Below are 24,444 nucleotides of genomic sequence, written 5' to 3' on the forward strand. Positions count from 1 at the left end.
TCTTAAATTTCAGCTCCGTGGTAAGCTCCACCGATTGACGCTGGGCGTTCAACATCTTAAAAATGTTTTTAATTTATTTAAAAATGAGTATAATTTTCCTAAATACGCAAACATTATAATTAAAAAACATGTCTTTGGATATTTATAAGAAAAATATTCTACAATGTTGTTTAATTTTTTTTCTCTGATGTATATGATAATTATTTCATTTTTTTTGTAAAAAATTGCAGACAATACAATTATTATATTCTATATATTTTGTAATTGTTAATTACAATATTTGCGAAATAAATAATTAAATATTAATTTTTCAATAAAATAGAAACATTTTTAAATAGAAAAGAAATACCACGATTGGTAAAATAAAAACAGACCACGCACCTTCTTTCTTTATTTCGACCGTCGGTTCGTTTGGACCTTATACTTTTGTCGCATACCAACGTGCTTATCTCTGTTTATTCTTCTACCCTTCTATCGCTCGTACCTACAAACATTTCGAGTATCGAAAGAATACGTGTTCACGCTTTGTAGTATGCAGTCGCACACAAACACACACATATACAACCAGGAGCGATAACTACGAAGCATAGCATAAAGAGGAGACCGAGAATAGGAAAAACTGTATAGCTACATTCCGTCTCATTCTCTCGCAGGCTAAATCCTATATGTTTGTCTCTTTTTCTCTCATTATTTAGTATAGCAGCCGTTTCATAGCTTCGTTACATAGCTCCGTTTCCTACCGACCGCGTTTATTTACTTTTCAGTTTACTCCCATTCTAAAGAAGTTTTCACTTCAAAAAGTAAGTTCCTATTTTACTTACTAGTCGATTGGGGTAGTAATTGGTATTTAACTTATCGACAAATCTATAGATAATTACCGACAGGTAAATGAAATTATTTACGTCGTTTTCTCGATATTAGTTCAACTAAATTTCTGTTTTATTTCATAATCTTTTAAATACACGTCACGCAAATGAACGTTACATGTAAAAGTTTCGGGTAACATTATTTTTGTCTTAACATGCTAACCACCATATTTTTCGGTACAAATATGATATACAGATAACCCTTCTATAACACGGTAGATATACCGTGTTATGTGAAACCGTGTTGTATGAGGCCCAAAAACATTACAGAAAAGAAGATTACAAAAAGAGGTTAGAAATACTTTCCGCAACACTGTATGTTTAAAACTGCAAGCCTCGCCGCAGCTGTAGAAGTACAGTGTTGTACAAAGATTTTGTGAAAGAAAATCGTGTTATAGAATGCCGTGCTATAGAAGGTCAACCTGTACAAGGTACTTATACCAATTTAATAATTAATATTTTTATATAATATATATATATATATATAAATAATATAATAATAGGTATATATATATATGTATATACATACTTAACATTGCTTCAATTATTCTTCGATTATTCTCATAGAATTTTCATTGTCTTGTTTAATCCTCACTGTACAAATATTTCTCGAATTGATGCATTTCTTCTATTGGATCCACTTGGATTGTATCATTCTAAATAATATTAAACATAATCATAAATAAGATAATAAGACTTATACAGGTTTTGATTCACTTCAAATTCGCCATTTTGCAAATCAAGTTTTTTTCCCTATAGAAATATTTTATTAAAGAAAATAAAAAAGAAATGAAATAAATAAATCGTAAGCATCATTTTTGATTACAATGAATTAGTCTTATTTGCAAAACAGATGAATTTCAAATGCATAACCTAAAAATAATAATAACATAAATAAAAAAATGAATAACCTCCTCGATAGTTTCCAGATCGATGATATTGTCACAATTATCTTTTATTTGATGGTAGAAAGCTATTACTGTTGCATCTGTGCTAAGTAAAACACTTAGTCGTTGTAAAAGTGATGACATTTTGATATAATATGTATTCCTCGATTGAGCGTCCGTAGGTGTATTTAGAATCAAATTAGGTAGTAAAATAAATAATCCATGAAGCCCAGATTCTTTTCTTTGATAGCATAATTTTTCTACAATGGGATCTCTTAAATCATCTTGCTGAAAATCAAATGAGGAGAAAAGGAAGAATTTGACATTCGTCGAACAAAGGTTTCTACTTTCTTTATCGAGAACTTTGGTGATTTTGTAATACTCCAATGAATTAATAGAGGAATCCATCGTCGTTCTCTGCAAATCGAAAATAGCTTCGATTTCAGAAAGAGAAGCAGCTTCTTTAAGCAAATTGTTGAAACTCGTTGTATCAACTTCGTCGCGAATAACAACTGTTGCTCCACTATCGCGCCATTTAAGGACCCAATTTTCATGATCTTGAATTGTCTTATTAGAAACTAAGAATAATTGTTTAACTCCTTGTTCGATCATCCAGTCGATCAGTATTTTACCAAAAGTATTGAAACCCTCAACGACAAAGTAACATTTGTCATTACGGAAATAATATTGAGGGATCAAATTGGAGACATTTTTTTCTTCTTCTAAATTTACCAGGACCTGCAGAAAAATACATTATTCATAAGATTATACATTTATCAAACTCACTTAATAAATAATCAATTACTTTTCCATAACGTTGACAAACATTTATGTTTGTTTCTTCCGTTGTTCCATGAAGATTAATTCTTCGTGATACAATTGGTTTTATTGTACCCGCTTGCAGAGCTTTTCTCATTAATTCCGCTATTTTTGTTATCCTTTTTTGCGACAACTTAAAAAGATTTTGTAAATAGTAGCTGTGCATACTTATGAATCGCAAAAAATTATTTAGTGGTATCGGTTTGTAATAAATCTCTTTAGAATCGTAAATCACTACCGAATATTTTCTATTTTTAACAATTTCCAAACAAGATTCCATATCGTTTAAGGTGGAATAGTTAGCAATTACTAAATCTAACCCTTTGTTGTTCGTAATGTTCTTAATATAAATGCTATATTCGTTAACATTAATAATATGAGATTGTGGTAAACGTGATTGCATCGATTCAATGATTCGTTTTTCTTCTTCCGTTTCGTAAGTAGTATAAACATCCAAATTATACGATAAAGATAAATTGATGAGAGCTTGTCCTACTTCGCTAGCACCGTAATGTATTAATACAGTTTTTATTTGATCAGATCTATGCCTATCCAAATGCAAAATACAGAATGCTGCAAAATAAGCTTGGGGAATTGTTGCAGCTTCTTCGAAGCTCAAAGTGTCTGGAATAATCCAAGTTAAATCTGGATGAGATAAAATTTCATTACTTATGGTGAAACCATCAACTAGTCCCATTACTCTACGACCTTGTTCGTCTGTTCCTGAATATTCTGTCACAGCTATCTGTGATTCTAAACTGAGGTTATTTTTTAAGCAGTGCTTGTAAATATTTAGGTCGAATGAAGCATACTTTACTTTAACGACATTCTCATTTTTTCCTTTAATCAATGGTAACTCTTCCATCCATTCTAATGAACCTGATAAATCCATTTTTGCTTGCCAACGCGAAGAGTAAGTAGACGATTTCATTGACAATGGGGTCCATCTGTACGTGCCCCATACGCCGTTGGGCAACAACACGTTTTCACGAAGATTTAATTTTATTTGCGATTTATAGAATTCATTTTGAAGCGAGAATTTTGGTGCTGTTGAGTCTTGTAGGTCGAAAATTTGAAGTTTCTTATACCCTGGCTCTCGTTTTATAGCTTCAAGTATCTCAAATACATCATTTTGGGTAATAGTGTTAATCAAAAATATCACATTATCATATTTAGAATCTCGTAAACAGATCTTTAGCTGATCGATACAATTTTGTTGGTTTTTAACGACAACTGTTCTTTTTAATTTTTCTCCTTCTTTTAAAATTACGTCGTCAATATCCGTTTTCTTTATATTCTGAATAAATTTAAGTTCATCCACGACTATTTCCGAAGCCTTGTAGTCGACTACTACTTCTTTGAAATTGATCCCAGTCATAGTTATTCCTGGACAAGCTATCGTGTTTATTATTTTTTCAAATTTCACCGGTAATACTAAAAAAAAAGAAAAATCTTGAATATTTAGACAATTAAGCATAATTTAATAATAAACTTGGAAGGACAACTTTACCGTTGTTATTTTGTATTTGTTCCTTTAATTGTTCCACGTCGATAATGAGTTTTTCTATCTTAGTCGGAATCAAAATATTTTTATTATTCCCACTGTTGATGATATACACTTGAATTAATCCTTCTAATAATAATCTCCAATCATTGTTACATTCGAGTGTACCATTAGAACATGATCTAGAAAGTCCTCTAATAATATTGTAAGATTCTCCATACTTGTAACCACGTAAAAGAAGATTCGAGTAAATATATTCTTTGGATAAAATTTCTTTCTCTTCTTTTTGTAAAATGATATCAGAAATATCTTTTCTCTCAGTTTGTGTTAAGCCTATTATTCCAGAAGCTATAAATTCTTCATTGCTGCTTATTTCAAATGTTCCCGAACCTAGAGAACGTATATTATTTTGAATAATTTTTATCTTTGAAAATATTTTTTAACAAAATCATCGATAACTAAATTGCAATTTTTACCTGCTAATATCGTAATTCTTAAACTTATTTTGCCGTTTCTAGGTACTTTTAGTAATGTATTGCGAATAACAATATTCTGGAGCGTTAAAGATTTGTCAGTATTATTTAGTATTAATGTTGAGTACATATCCGTAAGTAGCTTCAAATAGACAGCTGGGGGAATGATAACATTGTCGTTAATTTGAAAATCTTGTAAAAACTTGTATTGGTTTGATTTCAAATTCAAGGTAAAGGAACGTTCTCCAATTTGTTGCTTCATACGATTTGTAGAATAGGAAACGTACCTATCAAATAAGTAGAAAAATATATTTATTTGTAAAATGTGTTTAGAAGTATTAGGTCTGCCGTGAAAAACTCTGTCTATTTTTAAAATAAAATAAAATAATTCATTATTCATAATTTAAAAAATCGATTAATTCAATTACTTTTGAACTCTTGTTAACATGGTGGCAATTTGTATATTTCATTTTAAGAAATGGAACCTTACCCCTTGTGGCGAAAAATTGAACTAATGTTTGTTTCGAACGGACAGAATTTTACGGTAGACCTAATATTTAATAGGAACTGAAGTAAGTATTTAATATTAACAAAAACATATATACTAACCAATCAGCACTATGTTCCCATTTGATATGAGAAGAAATTAATGGGGTTCCTCTAGAAACGGGATATGAAATTTTTGGATAAAGCTTTCCTGGCGCTATGGGATACCCTAAATTATAAAGTTTTCCTAACGCGGATAAAACTAACATTGTATTATCCTTGTTCCGTTTTGTTAATGCTAAATTAATGATATCGCTGTGCAATGATGTTTTCAGAATTGCCTGTAATAATCCGTGGGGAGAAATTTCAATGGTTACAGCATTATTTGGTATCATTCTTAATATTTCTTCGAATAAAACAGAATTAAGGAGATTATTCGTGTGATATTCCGCCGAGGAAAAACGAGCTTCCATTAAATCCCATTCTTTTTCTGGAACAGACGTGCTTATCCAACGTTTACTGCGTTTTTTTGGTTGAGGTATAACTTTCTTTAAGTATTCCAATAATTTTGGACCAGCTGGGGCAATGTAACGACTATGGTAAGCAATATTATTTGTTGGAACGGTTTTAGCAAATGTACCATTACTCTAAAAATAACAATTGTTAATGATACTCTCTCTCTCTCTCTCTCTCTCTTCAAAGCTTATATTATTCATATTATCTATTAGATTTCATTTAATAATTAAACATTACCTTTAATTGTTTGACAAAAGCATTTACGGATTCGGTAGGTCCACTTATGGTAGAACTTCCTGGACCATTATGACAAGCAACGTCAATGTCTTCGGGACAAAGATGTCTAACTTGTCGATAACCAAGACCGATTGCAGCCATCGTTCCATGTATTAGTTCACTTTCTACAGAAGCTAAACCTCGAGAGAGAGCACATAAAATCATTTCCTCTGCTGTAAAACAACCATCCGCGTAAGAACAACCCAGCTCACCGACGGAATGTCCAATCATATAATTTGGTTGCACACCAACGGCGTATAAAATATCAACCAAACCAATCTACATAATAATTATAAAAAATAAGCCTAAACAATAAACAAAATATAAGAGATAATATGAATACAAATACAATTACTTGTATAGCTGCAATTCCCAAAAAACAATTGATCATATTGTCGTATATTTTTGGATCTTTGTCACAAATAATATGCACAATATCGTAACCTCGAGGTTTTAAAACTGCATCACATTTTTTGATTGCTTCGGCAAATACTGGTATCTTCATCAACGATTCACCTATAATCGCAACAATTTTTTTTTATACACAATCCAACACCTTATTTCCGTATATTTCTATTAAATTACCCATTCCAGTCCATTGAGATCCCATGCCTGAAAAGACGAACCAGATCGGTCGGGAATTATTTGGAATCAACTCAATCGATTGTTCTGAATTGGCTTCTTCCGATTCTGGAATTATTATATATCCAGAATACACAGAATGCACAAATGGTTTCTCGGTAATTTCATAGATTAATTGAGAAAGTTCGTCATCCCCTTTATTTTGCTGCAACTAAAAGCATACATGCGATATAAATATTATCTGGTCAGTAATTGATCGTAAATCTGAAAAATACTTACAACGTTAAAGATTGATGATATCATTTCTTGATTTCTACAAGAAATTACAAAAAGTCTAGGCATATTATTTGATCTAAGGTCTCTCTTCTTTTTTCCTTTGGAATTACGCTTTAGAATAATGTGAGAGAAAACACCATTTAAAGAAGATGTGTTCAATGCAGCATAATCGCCATCCACCCAAGGTGTTGGTTTTGTAACAACTTTTACTCGTCCATCTTGAAGGCATTTCACATCTTTCGGTGGTTCATTGTAATGAAGATTCGGAGGTATAACTTCCTTCTCCATAGCAATTAGTACCTACAAATTGATACTATGTAATAACAGTAGTAGTAGTACCTACAACTTAAACATCAATTACACTTGAGTCAAGAATAATTTACCTTTATGACAGAATTTACTAAATTCGCGCTTAGTGTATTACCAACGTTTGATTTGATCGATCCTATTAAGAGTGGATTTGATGGATTCCGATCTTTCCCATAAATTAAATTTATCGCTTTTAGTTCTTCGAGATCCATTGATTTGACCGCTGTTCCATCGGCTTCGATATAATTTATATCGGCCGGTTTCAAGCCGGAATGCGTTAAAGTTTGCTTCATTATTTCAGCTTGGAATTCTCCTATGGGAAATAGGCATGTGTCTCTTGACATACTATCACCATAGAATGTAAAGGCATTAACAACCTCGGCGTAAATCCGCTTTGCGTGTTTAGCTTTTTGAAGAAAAATCGCTCCTATCGACTCGCTTCTTGTGGATCCAGTAGCTTTCTCGTCAAAAGATCTATTCACTCCGTCGGGTGACAACAAGCCTATAAAATTGTCTTTCTTTTATTTCTTTTAACAAAAAGATCAACATTATCAAATGACAATTGTATACTTTGATTTTACCTAAGTTTGAAAGGTGGTATGATGTTTGTGGATGCAATGTAGTGATTCCAGTAGCAATGATCGCGTAATCACAACTGTTACTCTTCAAATCTTCGTATGCTTTTTGTATAGCCACTGCAGAAGATGAACTATCCGAATCCGCAGTATAGCTTGAGCCAATTAAATCCAAACAATAGGAAATTCGGTTTGATAACAAAGCGCGGCAGCATCCAGTAAGATTCTGTCCACTTTGCTATTATAATAATGACAAATATGAAAATTATAACGAATTATTTATTTGATCACCTTTTAATTACCTCTATTTTTTCGTAGAACAAAACTTTATCTGACTCGCATAAAGTCACTGCTCCGTAGACATTTGTTTTCGTGTTCCGTAACTCGACAGGATTTATTCCAGCGTCAGTGACCGCTTCGAACGCTACTTCCGTTGCCATTCTTGCTACCGGGTCAATAAAATGTGACATTCTTGCATGAATTCCAAAACCAATGTTATCAAATTTATCTAGCTGTAACATCTTTCCCATACGCGCTGGAACTCTGGCATCATCTGACAAATAATCATATATTCGATGCATCAATATGACCAATATTCTTCATATTTAATAGATTTAACCTGTTATCCGGGCGGGACGTATAAATACGTCCAACATATTGCTTAAGACGTTCCCTGCCAAGCTCTTTTTAAAGTGAAAACTTCTTTAGAATGGGTGTGATTTGAAAAAATATAACGAGTGAAGTTGGCGATGTAATAGTCCGGGAGCTAGCAACGTTTTCAAGAGAAAGTTGTGGGTGAGCTGATTTTTTGATATGTCGTTCTTCTTGATCTTTCGGTTAGAACCTGCACTACTTGGCTGGCCATAGGTCTTGCGTTTACTTAACTAAACCTTTAATGGTTGGTAAAACCTGGCAAATTAATTTTAGGTTTCTGTATACTTAAATAACATAATATTAAAATTACATGAATACCAAGATACTTTTAATTTTTTATTTAAAAAAAAAATCGCATATGGCAGATATTTAGCAATGAGAAAAGTGCATGGCAATACAAAATTTATGTTTGATAAATCTATCTAAAGTCAATAAATAGAAAATTAGGCTTCTCAACATTCTTTTAAAATCTAAGATTATTACCTGTACAGGTAGGACGCGCACTAGTAAACGCAAGACCTACGGCCAGCCAAGTAGTGCAGGTTCTAACCGAAAGATCAAGAAGAACGACATATCAAAAAATCAGCTCATCCCCCATTATTATTTTCCCGACGCTGCTAGCTCCCGGACTATAACGCGCGTGAAGTTTGCGATGTAACGCGGCGATTTAATGAACAGTAACGACAGTAAGTAAGAAGTGAAAAAAAAAACAAACGTTATATGGGTAAATTCAGATCTATCTATATTTAAATCTTTATTATCGATGCGATAATATTTACGTATACTTACAGTTTTCTTAAATAATATAAGCATGTTGCTTTCGTTCCTCCCTACATTTCAAATCGTTCCCAAGGACACCTTACTCTGTCCATTAAAAAATATAAAACCCACAAGAAAGCGATGAAGAGTTGACGAAATCTCACAAAAAAGGCTAAGTACCATTATCATTTACATTTATCATAAACAAGAATTCGTCGTTGCATTTGCATACAGGCAAAGTCAAAGAAAGTTAGGTCAATTAATTGTCCAATTTTTGCTTGGACGACATTATATTTTCTGATATTCAACTAGGGTTTGTTATTAAGCGAAGCTTTTTTTTGACAGACAATTAATGTTTTATTATACCACTAATTAGACTTGATCACATGTTTTATTTCGTCTTTCATTTTATCACATTTTCCCCATCATAACTTATCGCTAACGCGACAAGACTTTATTTTTGATATATTTACTCAACAATACAAAGCATTCCTTAAACTAGAGCCAAAAAGTTTGAAAATAGGCAGAAAAAAACGATTAGGAGTATTCCAAACAGTTCAACAGAACGCGTTTATGCATTTCATTTCAAAAGGCGTTATTGAATGTGCAGAATAATGTTTTTAATACGGGTAATAATGCGAGCACTTTTCGAAATAGTGAAAGCGATCATCGTAAGTACTTAAATATTTTCTAATGAATATATTTCTTTTATAATTTTTATTGCTCATAGATCACATACTTAATCACTATATGTCTTGTTTAAAACATTTATTGTTATTCTCTATTTAAATGATTCTTCAGTTAATATTATGAATATTTTTTTGTAGTTGTTTCTCAAGTTGATAGAAATTCTCATATTCCGTACTCACAATTTCTAATAAATAGAGTTGCCCATGATGATTTTCGCAAAAAAATTTTAAACAATATATTCGGTAATGCATGCTCAGTTTGCGATCGATTATGGTTCCACAATGATTTAAAACCACTACAAGCAAACATGAAAAAAGTCTTACGTGTAATAATTTATAATTTTAATACAATTAATGAGATTTTACTGTGCAACAAGTTTTACTTATCAATCGAGAAGAAAGTTATTCCAACAATGTCCAGATATAACGATTTCAAATATCCGAATATACCTGCGTCTTTGCCACCATTTCATTAATTTCCAAAAGACTTGTCTCTCCGCGAATTCCATTTATGCAAACTAACAATATTATTATCCTACAATTATTCTACTCCTGATACTCTGCATTCGTCCCATTCTCTAGAAACTTAGTTTTTTGAAGGTTTCACTTCTAACACGTGTCATATGTTCTATTCTCGGTCTCTTCCTTGTGCACTGCTTCGTAGTCCCCACTCCTAGCTACTAAGCGTTGTATATGTGTGTGTTTGTTTGCTACTGCATACTACTAAGCGTAGACACAAATTATTTCGATACTAAAACTGTTTGTAAGTAGGAGCGATAGAAGGGTAGAAGAATATACAGAGATAAGCTATAGGTAGGCGACAAAAGAATAAGGTCCAAACAAACCGACGGTCGAAATAAAAACAAAATGTGTTTGGTCTGCTTTGTAAGTTGTATAAGTGTGTAAGTTTGTGTGAGCTGGAAGGTATATATATATATATATATATATATATGTATTCTACTATGTATTCTACAGTGTTATCTAATTTTTTTTCTCTGATGCATCTGATAATCATTTCATTTTTTTGTAAAATATTGCAAACAATACAATTATTATATTCTATATATTTTGTAATTGTTAATTACAATATTTGCGAAATAAATAATTTAATACTAATTTTTCAATAAAATAGAAACATTTTTAAATAGAAAAGAAATACCACGATTGGTAAAATAAAAACAGACCACGCACCTTCTTTCTTTATTTCGACCGTCGGTTCGTTTGGACCTTATACTTTTGTCGCATACCTACGTGCTTATCTCTGTTTATTCTTCTACCCTTCTATCGCTCGTACCTACAAACATTTCGAGTATCGAAAGAATACGTGTTCACGCTTTGTAGTATGCAGTCGCACACAAACACACACATATACAACCAGGAGCGATAACTACGAAGCATAGCATAAAGAGGAGACCGAGAATAGGAAAAACTGTATAGCTACATTCCGTCTCATTCTCTCGCAGGCTAAATCCTATATGTTTATCTCTTTTTCTCTCATTATTTAGTATAGCAGCCGTTTCATAGCTTCGTTACATAGCTCCGTTTCCTACCGACCGCGTTTATTTACTTTTCAGTTTACTCCCATTCTAAAGAAGTTTTCACTTCAAAAACATTTCTCGAAAAGATCTCTATTAGATCTTTCATTAAATCTGTACCAGAACCTTCGTTCAGTCCAGCAGTATTTTCCATATGTTTTTCGTAACGTCTTTATTTCGTCATTCCTAAAATGTTTTTTAGACAGCCCAAAAATGTAGATTAAAGTGAGAATTCGAAAATCATCGTAAACAATAACATGTTATACCGGAGATTCACAAAAAGGATATTTTATATTTACTTTGTTTACGACGAATTATATTTCCTTTAGTAAACATCCTACGATTTTAGTGTTTATCTATGACTATCTCATTCAGCATTTCATTTTTATTGCTTGAATTTGGAAAAGTGTAGTTTTTATCAGCTATTCCACCCGCTGATCATACAGGTGCTCTTTGTTATATATGGTTACAATATTATAATAAATAAATCCTATAATTATCTTACTCTTGATACTCTATATTTGTCTCATTCTCTCGAAACTTAGTTTTTTGAAGGTCTCACTTCTAATACGTGTGATCTACACACATGATTTTTACTGGACTTGTCATTCAGACCATTAAATTTTGCTTTAACAAAATCTATCATTACATGTATTTATTAATTATTGTAAATATATCAATTAAACAAGCTTATGTGCTTTGTTCTATATTGCATTTTGCATAATGCATCAATATTTTAGTAGAAATATTTTTGTACAGAATTAAATTTGTTATTAACATAAATTTTCAATGCATCAAATAAATATATCTAATGGTAACTGTACAACTGGTGGTACACCTGGCACGGAACGTGTTAAAAGTTACAAGGTACAATAAAGTACAAGGTACAAAACTTTGTACTTTATATATAAATAAACGAAAAAATATATATTACTTAGTTTTCTAATTTATTTTAAGCATAAATAATAATAAATAATAAATAAATAATAAAAAGTGCTGCTTAATTAAAAAGGCAACTCCCCGGTTAACAGATTAATAGTTTTAGGTAACAATTAATTTAATTTTTACTCACAGAATTTCCATCTTTTATGATCCGAGGACACGCAATCGATTCCATTAAATAGTTTTTCTTTTAACTCGTCGATATTATCACAATCTGGAAATCTTCCAGATATTCCAGAGATGACAACCGCATCATCGTCAAAATCTTTTAACGTCATATTATTAGAATGTGTCAACAAGAACAATACTATCGGAATAAGTTCTGTTTGTCTCGATGAAGCTTTTATATGAGCGATCCAATATGACCAAATCTTTTGTCTTTTTTTATTTAACTCTAAGAATAAATTTAAGTTATATTCTAATCTTATTAACAATTCAAATAATGTACTGTTTTAAATGGAAATCTATACGTCACATTACATTTTTTTTGTGATATCAAAATACACCTTGTGTAACACATTCGAGGCATATTTGACACACCTTTGACACACCTTTGACACAGGCCGTTTCTGTTTCTACAAAACTAACGTCATAGAATAATTTTTCTTTACTTGTTTTTTAATTCCATTTTTTTTATATACCTCTTACTCGATTTAAGAATACTTTATTACATTTACAATTAATTATTTATCTCATTTTACTTACTTTCACAAATTAAATACTATCGCATTTAAATAGAAAATATTAGTGACTGTAAAAACAATATAGCGACTCATATTAAGTTAAGGAAAAAGAAATTCATTATTTTTACGTGAACTTCAAGCCTTTATTTAACATAGTTCGGATTATCCGATTTTGGTCAAATATACACCGTTTTGTTCGTTAATTTATTGCTGTTTTAAAGGTAGCTTCACAATGTCTGTCACATAAAAGTCTTGATCCCTATTTGCGAAAAACTCTAGTAATCGACTTTTACAGTCCTCTCTTGATGTCAATTTTTTATTACTCAATCAGTTTTGCAATGCGAGAAAAAGATGGTAATCGCTTGGTGTAAGGTCTGGTCTATATGATGGATGCATCAAAACCTCCTAACCAACCTCTTGGAACTTTTGAGAAGTCACTATAGACATGTGTGACCTAGCGTTGTTCTGATGGAACACAACATCTCTCCTGTTGATCAATTCTGGCCGTTTCTGGTCAATCGCTAGCTTCAAACGGCCAAGTTGTTGACATTAGAGATTTGAATTTAGTGTTTTGTCATATTTAAGCAACTCATAATAAATGATTCCTTTCCAGTCCCACCAAATGCACAGTAGAACCTTCCTGGCCGATAGTCCTGGTTTGGCCACCGTTTGAGCTGCTTCATCGTGCTTTGACCACGATCGTTTTTACACAATATTATCGTATGTGACCAATTTCTCATCTCCAGTCACCATCCGTTTAAGAAATGAGTCGATTTTATTGAGTTTGGCCAAGACTTCGCAGATGGAAATTCGACCTATCATGTTTTTTGGTATTACTTGGTGTGGCACCCAAACATCGAGCTTCTTTTTAAATCCAGCTTTGCGCAAATGGTTTATAACTGTTTTATAGTTGATCTTTAGCTCCTGGGCGATGTTACGACTACTAATATGCCGGTCAATTTCAATTATTTCTGTAATTTTATCGACATTTTCGACTATGGGCCTGCCTGTGCGAGATGCATCTTTAACATCAAAAATACCTGAACCGAATCGAGGAAATCAAAATTAGACGTAATTATCTGTTACAGTATCGGGACCATAAACACCATTCACAATTTCAGCCGCCTGGCTTGCATTTTCGCCTTTATCAAAGAAAAATTGTAAAATGTACCGAATTTCCTCTTTGTTGACTTCAATTTTTAACACCCTGTAAGTTACAACTGAATAGACCAAACAAAAAACGGTAATAAAATTTTTTCTAGCTCTAAATGTCACCTTTCTAAGTAGCATAAATTTCAAATTGTCTGATGGATACTTTACGAGATATCGATCATTAAAGCCATCCATCAAAAAAATAATGGATTTCGTTTTCCCCCACCTAATATATGTTATTTAATATTATTGGGATAATAGTTAATCGTGCATCATTAACGAATATAACTTAATATAAAAAAAAAATATAAACATATTTATAACATATAATTGGTTTTATTAACAAATAAAACAAATTTTGTTTAATAAATAAAGCCGTATTAATATCGATCAATTCATCGTTGAATAAATTTGTTTAAATATCAACTCTCTGCTTACGTTTTTGAATATATATTTTAAATTCGTAATATCACGATATGTAAAGCGTATTTCTTGTAATTTTAATAAACGCATGCAGACTTTTATATAATTTATATGAGAACAACAGAATAAATGACGAATAAACTTCGCATTCTTTTATACTATCTATATTCAGACTTATTCCATGCAAATTAATCGCATTTAGCAATAAGTTTTTAACATATTTAACTCCTAATACGCATTTTTTTCGTATCACGCTGTTTATGATGAAAATGCAATGGAAATAGGTACTGACACAGTAAACGCTGCTTTGAACTATTATTATACTATTTATCATACGAAAAAGGAATATTCATTAATTTAATAAAGAATAAATTCTTCAAAAAATTCTTGATTAACAATATGTTAATTAACAATATGTTAATAACACCTACTATCATAAATATTTTATAAAACAATCCATGAAATAAAATATTTAATATGTAAAAGAAGAGAAATTTTCCTTCGTGTAGTAAGGCTAAACAAAATTGAATCTAGCATGTGAGGAGGGTGTGCTATAATGTATTGTATGTAAAGCCTGTCATGCAAAGAAATACAATATTTATATACAAATTTCTACATAAATCATAACAAATTTTATTATATAATTTAACTGTATTATATATACTATCAATAAAAAACATGTGTGCATATCACACAAGTTAAAAGTTAAACCTTTAAATAAACAACTTTCAAGGATAATTTATTATATAATATTATTATAATATTATGTGTACTTTTAATTTTTAATTAATTAATTAATTTTTAATTTAATTATAAAAACGCGCGCCAGTTCGATAGCAACCCACCAGACACACTTTAAAAATGTTGCTTGTGAGCGCCATCTACTTGGACGGAATTCGTTTGAAGTCAAACCTGTTTGTACAGGAATATACGACGGGTTGTCAATCTTTCGGGCAGAAATAAATTCAGTCCTGAAAGATGGCGCTCGCAAGCAACATTTGTGGTATCACTGCTTACTAATACCACGAGATTAAAGTTATACAAAATGGTTAACGTACATAGAAAACTTTATTAATAAAACTGTATCTAATAAGTATAACAAGTAGTTGAATTAAGTCTTTGGAACACGTGGTGAATACAATGCGTTGTGTGTCGTGTAGCGTGCATAATGCCATTAGATATTGTTCTCATTGTTTTATGTGTTGTTGGTCTGTTTTATCATTTGAGGTATAGTTGTATAAGCGGTCTGCAGAGGCGTGACTGTAGATACGCATCCACTACACATTTGTGACGAACCTACAACACTTAAAGTGACGCTCGCATGGTGGCGCGCCAGTTCCACCGCAAGGTCTGCCAACTTAGGAAAAATACGATTGGAACGAGTGAAAAAATCTACTTCACTTGTCTGCCGGATACCACGTTGTATAAACGCATATTTAGTTCCGTGAAAAGTCACGTTATATATTTCAAATAATAAAATAAATATTTGTTGAGTTTAACTCTTCTATGTTACTTGTAGTTGTTAAATTACCCGACAGCAACACATTCTCAAAGTGTGTCTAAGAGATTGCATTCATACAGGCGCAGATTTTTATAATAATTACAAAGAAAGTAAATGATAAAATAGTTTAAAAAATGTTTGCAAATAAATATTTTTTATAAATAATGATGATTTATAAATAATGATATGCTTGTCTATTTTTCTCTTCTTACGCAGTATTAAGGCCGTTTCTTTCCTTCACTACATTGTACGTTTCCTTTCCTCACAACATCGCGGTTTCGTTTTTCCATTAAATCACCGCATTTCATTTTTTCAAATCACACCAATTCTTAAGAAGTTTTCACTTCAAAAATATTATATTCTTTGATATTTGATGATTTTAGTTACGCGAAAAATGGACTTTGTACATCCCCATCCTTTTAAAAAAGTAAGTTCCTATTTTACTTACTAGTCGATTGGGGTAGTAATTGGTATTTAACTTATCGACAAATCTATAGATTATTACCGACAGGTAAAAGAAATTATTTACATCGTTTTCTCGATATTAGTTCAACTAAATTTCTGTTTTATTTCATAATCTTTTAAATACATCATTAAACTTTCATGTTTCATTCAAAATGAGAGCATTTTATTTTCAATTAATGATAATTTTACGCTCTATTTGCATGAAGAAACAGATACAAAAATTGTATACCACGCGTGCAATATTGAATCAACAGCAAATATTATAATAAAACGCTCCGATACAGACATTTTAATTATAATATTAGCTAATAAAATTAATGTTCGACAAAGTAGCAAAGTTTATATACAAACAGAAGTTTGGAATAGACAAAGAATCATTGACGTTTCAGCGTTGTATGTAACGTTAGGTGATTTATTCTGTCAATCATTGCCAGGATTTCATGCCTTAACTGGCTGCGATTTTAATCCTGCATTATTCAGGAAGGGAAAGCAACGCCCTTTACAGATACTCAGAAAGAACGAGATTTCAAGAAGCTTTTAATCAAATAGGCTCTGAAGACTGTGACGAAAATAGCGTATTTACGGTGCTCGAGAAATTTGTTTGCAATTTATATAGTTTTAAGTCTATGAATTCTGTAAATAGTGTCCGATTCGCATTATTTTTAAAAACTTATAAACTAAAGAACTTAGATGAACCATTCCAGAAAAAAAATTACAGAATTTTGATGCTTCGACTTTACCGCCCAGCCAGACTGAATTGACGCAGCATTTATTAAGAACAAAATATATTGCCACAATATGGAAAAATGCTTACAAACAAATACCGTCAATTTTAAAACCAGAGAATTGTGGATGGTTAATATCCCAAGACAAAAATAAATTCAACTGGTTTGACGTACCGCAGCTGCCCAGTATAGTAAAAGATGTACTTGATACTGAAATTATTGAAGGTAAAATACTTTATCATAGAATATATAACATTTCTTTTTACTTCAATGTGTAAAAATCCTACTATATTTCAGACGATAATGCAGGAATCGAATCTGAGGAAGATTCGATATATGAAAGCGAAGATGATTTTCCATCTGAATCAGACACTGCCAGCGAAATTGAGTAGCATCTGTTAATATTTTTGCAATATTCGATTATTAAAGATATGAATATATATAAAATAGTGTCACTTTTTGTCTTTCTAACAATATATTCACAGTATAATAATTTCATATTTATTCCATAATTAAATATCAAGCGCGTTGAGCGCGATTACAAATCTTCTATTATAGCGCGCTTTTTCAAGCCGTCTGCCAAGGCTTTAGCCCCAAAATTTTTGTCTGCCATTTTGTAAATTGTTTTCTTAATGTTTAAATAATAAAATAAAAAAGTTTTTGTTCATGAACCTTGTGATTTTTTTTTATTAATTTTTACACCCCTTTGGCGCGCTCTGCCGGCACTTTAACCCCGAGCAAACTGTCTGCCAATATTTCTTCGCGATTCCTTAATATAAATACAAGCATTTTCCATAATTAGAATCCTTGAAGCTTATCATTTTTTTCACACCTAAATTTCACGTTTTTAATCGTACCCCCCCCCCGCTTTAGGCCACAGTTTTGCGATAGCAGACTTGCAGATTTATGTTCAGCTAGACCAAAGGTACCTTTTTCAATAGAAATTAATCTTGAAGTTGATAAATGCATTTTTATGTAGCCAGCTCTCCGTCTATTAATTTGTGGCGTCCTGCACCTGCTCGGTGCTGACACCACATGGTCGACTATCCGTAGCTGTGACGTCTCGCACCAGGACGGTGCCGACATCTCGCGGCTGCCAGTGCTAACTTCGGCAGACGTACCTAAAAACTACTAGAGTTATGAAATACTCGAAGAATTAACCTTGTCGAGTTATTGTGTTTGTTGTGATTATTGTAAAGTACGCGACAGAAATATTTAGAGTATTGAAAACCGATTATATATATATATATATATAATTTAAACTGGCCGAGTGCTTTCTAATTTTTTCAAAATATTTTTCAATAGTTTAAAATTAAAGATAAATCGAAATGCCGCGTATAATGATAAAAGGTGGTGTTTGGCGTAACACAGAGGATGAGATTCTAAAAGCTGCTGTAATGAAATATGGAAAAAACCAATGGAGTCGTATAGCTTCACTATTACATAGAAAATCCGCAAAACAATGTAAAGCACGTTGGTTTGAATGGTTAGATCCAAGTATTAAAAAAACAGAATGGAGCAGAGAAGAAGATGAAAAGCTCTTACATTTAGCCAAACTCATGCCCACGCAATGGAGAACTATAGCTCCTATTGTAGGACGAACAGCAGCACAATGCTTAGAAAGATACGAATTTTTATTGGATCAAGCACAAAAAAAAGAGGAAGGAGACGATGCAGCTGATGATCCTCGTAAGCTAAAACCGGGTGAAATAGATCCTAATCCTGAAACAAAACCTGCCAGGCCTGATCCTAAAGACATGGACGAAGATGAATTGGAAATGTTGTCAGAAGCTCGTGCAAGACTAGCTAACACTCAAGGGAAAAAAGCTAAACGAAAAGCTCGCGAAAAGCAATTAGAAGAAGCACGCAGGCTTGCAGCTTTACAAAAGCGTAGAGAACTTCGTGCTGCTGGCATCACTGTGTCACAAAAAAATAAGCGCAAGCGTGGACTAAATTATAATTCTGAAATACCTTTTGAGAAACGTCCTGCTCCAGGATTTTATGATACTTCTAACGAACATATAGATCCACTTTCAATAGATTTTTCTAAAATGAGACAACAACAATTAGACGGAGATCATAAACAGGAGAAAGAAGAAATAGAACGTAGGAAAGATAAACTAAAGCTGAAGCAGCGCAAAGAAAATGATATTCCAATGGGAATGCTTAATAATGAAGAACCAATGATTAAAAGAAGTAAACTTGTTTTACCTGAACCACAGATATCTGATCAAGAATTACAGCAAGTGGTTAAACTTGGACGTGCATCAGAGGTTGCACGTGAAGTAGCTACTGAAAGTGGAATTACTCTATCGGATAGTTTATTAGCTGATTATTCTCTCCCAACAAATGTTGCTGTAACTCCCAGAACTCCAGCTGTGCAAGATAAAATTCTTCAAGAAGCTCAAAACGTTATGGCTTTAACGCATGTTGATACTCCATTGAAAGGTGGAATAAATACACCGTTAAATAATTCTGATTTTTCTGGCGTTGTACCTGTAACACCTGCTATTGCAACTCCAAATACTATTCTAGCAACTCCTTTCCGTTCTCAGCGTAATGATGGAACACCATTAAATTCGTTTAATACACCGGCATCTTCACGACAGCAAAATGGAGTTTTGGCAACACCAGTTCGTGATAAACTTAACATTAATCCAGATGATGGTATTGCTGGATCTGAAACACCGTTGATACAGAAACAAGCTAAAGAACAATTACGTGCAGGCTTAATAGCATTGCCAGCACCACGAAATGATTATGAAATAGTTGTTCCTGATGATGAAAGTGTAGATGAAAATACCTCTACTCCTGCAAATGACATAGTTGAAGATCAAGCTGATATAGATGTTAGACAACAACAAGAATTACTAGAACAAAAGAAAAGGGAATTAGCTCGTAGATCACAGGTTATACAACGGGATTTGCCAAGGCCAGTTGACGTTAATATGAATATTTTGAGGCCTTTCGTGGATACTTCACTAACGGATATGCAACGAGCAGAAGAGCTAATTAAAAGAGAAATGATTACAATGATGCAATATGATGCACTTCAAAATCCTGTACAACAGAATAGAAAAAGTTCTTCCAACTCTTTAGCTCAAGCACAAGCGTACCTCGAACAACATCCTTATATAAATTTTGAGGAAGAGGAATTGGATGCAGCGAAAAAGTTACTCACAGATGAAATGAATGTTGTTAAGGATGGTATGGCACATGGAGATTTAAGTTTAGATGCATATACAACCGTTTGGGAAGAATGCTTGTCGCAGATATTATATTTGGAAACACAAAAACGGTATACGAGAGCAACCTTAGCCTCCAAAAAAGATAGAGTAGAAGCTTGCGAACGAAAATTGGAAGAAAATCGGATGCACATGACTGGTGAAGCTAAAAAAGCCGCTAGAATGGAAAGGAAATTAAAAGTCTTAACAGGAGGTTATCAGGTAATTATTTAATGTATATATGTATATAGTTAAATATAAAATGAATTATAAATATATGATAAAAATATTAATAATTAGCATAAGTTTTAATCTTAACATTTTTTTTTTCAGACCAGGGCACAAGTATTAATCAAACAATTACACGATTTATGCGAACAAATAGAACAAGCCCATTTGGAGCTTTCGACATTTAAATTTTTACAAAATCAAGAGGAAGCAGCAGTTCCAAGAAGAGTCAATGCACTTATTGAAGATGTTAACAGACAAACTGAACGTGAACGTATATTACAAATGCGATATGCACAATTGCAAGATAAACTTCAGCAATGTTAATTATTACAATTGTATTTATCTTTAAACATAATATTGTACAGTTTACACGTCATATAAGTATGCTTTAAACTTTATTAAGTGTGAAAGGTCATTGTGTGAATGTTGCGTATGTAAATAGTTGCATGTTGACGTATTCATATTAAAATTATTGATAAATATTTAAAAAATAACACTAAGACAATTAAAAACAATGAACCTATAATTATTTAAAATTTGTTAATTTATTAATACCTACTTTTTCAAATATCAGGGCTCTTTTTAAAAGATATTTTTTCAAAAATATTTAAGATAAAATGTTACAAAAATCTGATTTTATCAGCTTTATTTTATTAATTATATACTCAAACCATTGTATATTTAATAATTTTAACTGTCTTTATAATTATCCCTGTTACAAGTTTGAGGTATATTCCCATTGCAATCGTTTGACAGAAATCCTTACAATCTATCCGCATTGCCTTCCAATACAATCTTTATCAACATAAGACCAGGCTAACAAATAAATAAATAAATACAATATATATCGAACATCATAAAACTAAAACAATTATACTAAATACTCCAATACAAGCACATCAAATATTATAGAAGCTTAACACTTCAGTACTATCGTGTAGAGAGATTCTCTTAGGCTGTTTTTAAAACTTTTTTTCTTTCTAATTTTAAATGGAATGACCCCTTGGAAACTTTTCTACCTTTCTGTAATTTAATGTTTTACAAGATAGTGAAAAAAATTTTTATTTAAACTTGAAAAATAAAAATAAAATTATTTATTTATTGACTGCGAGAGTTTCTCTCATCGCGTAAGTAAAGTCAGGCACAAAAATAATTCTATTCGGATGTTTCCGTTATATTTCGGCTGTCTCCGTAGTTTCTAGACACCATCTTGAATATATATATAGATATACGAATAGGACAGTTTCCATAAGTGGAAGCTGTTCCGACAAAGTGAGACAGATAACGTCACCTTCTCTATCCTCCGAGCTTCCAGCTCAGTTCTGTGCATCATTTGCATACGGGAAAACGCGCGTCGAGTAATTCAAATAAAATATATTTTTATAATAACTTTTTATTTTATTTATGAGGAAAATAAAATTTTTTTTCAAATATAAAATGATAATGAATAATTTTATTTTTATTGCTTAGAACAATGTAAAAAAATAATTCATTTTTATTGAATTCTGGAAGTATTTATTTTATTTTTACCTATGCATTGAAATATTGTCAGCTCTAGATGCTTTTCTATTACATAAATAACACGAGTTAACCATTTCTTAATAATTAGTTTTTGAAAATAAAATTTTGATAAATTAAAATCACAAATTTTACAAAATTTAGGATTATTTTTCTGAATTATAATAATTAATAATACTGTAAACAAAATTTGAACCACAAAATTATTCTACAGTTTATGTCGCCACTCACGGAGGATAGACCAGGAGTCCGAACGGTATAGGATTTTTCACATTATTTGTGGTAGTCATTTCTTGACCCAGATCATAGTACTCTTTTTTGCCACTGGCTGCACAAGTATTCAGAACGTACCAATACTATTATTATTATTACACGTAAATACGGACTGGTTAACTTGACTCGTGAATGTAAAAATAAATTAAATTAAATAAAAAGCTTAGAAGAAGTTGTGTTAATGGTGGTTGGTACAAAAACAGTGAAGATTGACACAATGTTTGAAATATTAGATGATGTTTCTAAAAGGAATATCTCGATTTTTGTTGGCTGTGATGAGTATAAGAAAGAATTAACAAAAAAATTATTAACAATTTTTTAATAATGCGGGGGCATTTTCTTGTCAAATGTTTTAATAAAAGTGCTACGGAAAAAAAAATTAAATCTCAAAAATCTCGAAAAAATTCGAAATTATTTTAACTCATATTTGCCATCAATAAAAAAAAATTAATTACTCTAATTTAAAAAATAATTTAAAATTCTCCATTACGAAAGCAATATTCCGGATACTCTTAAAACTATAATAATTTGGTTTTTAAATATTAAATATGTTTTATTTGTACTATTAATAAATAATAGGTATGTTTGACAATAACTTATTTTTTTTTTTTCATCAAGTATATTTGTGGCGGTGCGCGCTCAGCAGCGCCGCGGTCGTCCGAGACTGGCACCGCGCCGGGGGCCCGATCCCCCCGGGCCGAAGTTTGCCGAACGACGATCAGTTCGAATCCGACTTAGAAAGCGACTAGACGAAAGAAATTGATTGACTGTAGAAAGAAACAATAAAGACTTATATCTGACCTGGCATACCTAAACGGCTTACTCTTGTTTTACGATACTGATCTACGCTCTGTTGGAGACCTCACCTCATCCTCTCCAAATATTTATCGTGATACTCAAATAAATAAGCATTTGACAATTTTTAAAAATATCTTTATTAATAAATTTTCATAGAGACAATTTTTAATAGTTTTACATGGAAAGATTAAAAATGAACTATAAACTCAATTTCTTAAAATTTTTCTTCGCATAAATCTATTTTTTTTTAAACAAAATGGTTTGGTGCCTACTGATTTTTGTATTATGATTTATTAATATCAGATGTTTTTAACTTTGCAGATTATTTCTTAAACTTTTCGATATTTCTGTGTTGAAAACGTTTGAGGTTTCTAAAAATTTCTTTAAACTTTTATTTAATTCCACGTTTCTCAAAATATTTTTTTTCAGAACTGTCAATAACAACAAGACTTCCCGCGTAAATATTTAAACGAGTACTGTGTGAAAAGCAGTGCGCCTTACCGGCAAAATATCTTGTTCTATAAAATTGATACCATTCTTTTAACATTACGTTCGGACTCCTGGTATCTATCCTCCGTGGTAACGACTGTGGTATGGAAGACGTATGTTCTGGATGTTCTGAGGGGTTAAACGGTTACCGACGTATATAAATATCTAGGTTTTTGTTTTATCATCCGAGACGTAGAAAATGAGTCCCCCTCTGATGGGAAAATAAGAAACTAAAAAGAACGTTTAAATAAATACGTGTGTATTACGTATATTTGACCAGTCGATTATATCTGTGTGTGGGTGAATGTGTGTGTTGTGTATCGAATATACCCTCACGCGTGCGTGAATAGAAAATACGTAGAACCTATGATCGCGTTTTGAAACATATGCCATACTAAACCGAACTATTATAGACTTCAAATAAAAAAAGGAAAATCTATTAATTATATAAAATAATTATATTCATGCAAATTTTAATAATAATAATAATAATAATAACAATATTAATAAACAAAAGAACATAATTAAGACGTGTAATTAAATGTAGTCGTGAATATATTATTATTTAATTGTTAAACATTTGACTTAATTCGAATTTGGCGAAAGGTGATCTGTCAAAATGACAATTGGAACGAAACTAACATGGCTGTTCGTATAAATCGATAGAGAACTTTTGACTTATTGTTAGTATTTAATATCTTTTTTCCTTATTTTGGTTAACCTCTATTATACGCAGTATTATAATAATGACAGAATAATATGTGAAAAGAATATTTATCGTATATTATTTATTAAATCCTTTAATTTCCTCAAA

At 31.7% G+C, this 24,444-nt stretch overlaps 2 protein-coding genes and 1 long non-coding RNA gene across 3 annotated transcripts; 1 reads left to right on the forward strand and 2 right to left on the reverse strand.

Annotated features, from left to right (window-relative positions):
- Positions 1–917: 917 nt before the first annotated feature.
- Positions 918–8,287, reverse strand: LOC107071370 (fatty acid synthase). The gene is made up of 13 exons (XM_015330325.2): positions 7,872–8,287; positions 7,576–7,807; positions 7,069–7,496; positions 6,689–6,985; positions 6,413–6,620; positions 6,183–6,343; positions 5,789–6,106; positions 5,159–5,682; positions 4,553–4,836; positions 4,083–4,466; positions 2,559–4,006; positions 1,778–2,491; positions 918–1,522 (listed from the first exon to the last, which is right to left on the reverse strand). Exons 1-13 carry the CDS (start codon positions 8,148–8,150, stop codon positions 1,451–1,453), a joined length of 5,349 nt encoding a protein of 1,782 aa, XP_015185811.2. The 5' UTR covers positions 8,151–8,287; the 3' UTR covers positions 918–1,450.
- A 7,313-nt stretch (positions 8,288–15,600) lies between these two features.
- Positions 15,601–18,090, reverse strand: LOC149031755 (uncharacterized). Its single transcript, XR_016177422.1, has 2 exons — positions 17,385–18,090; positions 15,601–17,307 (listed from the first exon to the last, which is right to left on the reverse strand). It is a non-coding gene; the product is annotated as an uncharacterized LOC149031755 (long non-coding RNA).
- Positions 18,091–18,280: 190 nt separating this feature from the next.
- On the forward strand, positions 18,281–24,403 carry LOC107071403 (cell division cycle 5-like protein). The gene is made up of 2 exons (XM_015330381.2): positions 18,281–20,543; positions 20,655–24,403. The coding sequence occupies exons 1-2, from the start codon at positions 18,426–18,428 to the stop codon at positions 20,874–20,876; spliced, it is 2,340 nt and encodes a 779-aa protein (XP_015185867.1). The 5' UTR covers positions 18,281–18,425; the 3' UTR covers positions 20,877–24,403.
- Positions 24,404–24,444: the final 41 nt, after the last annotated feature.

Source organism: Polistes dominula, unplaced genomic scaffold (assembly GCF_049000335.1).
Source record: "Polistes dominula isolate Pdom_NZ unplaced genomic scaffold, Pdom_raw_medaka contig_78, whole genome shotgun sequence".
NCBI lineage: Eukaryota > Metazoa > Arthropoda > Insecta > Hymenoptera > Vespidae > Polistes > Polistes dominula.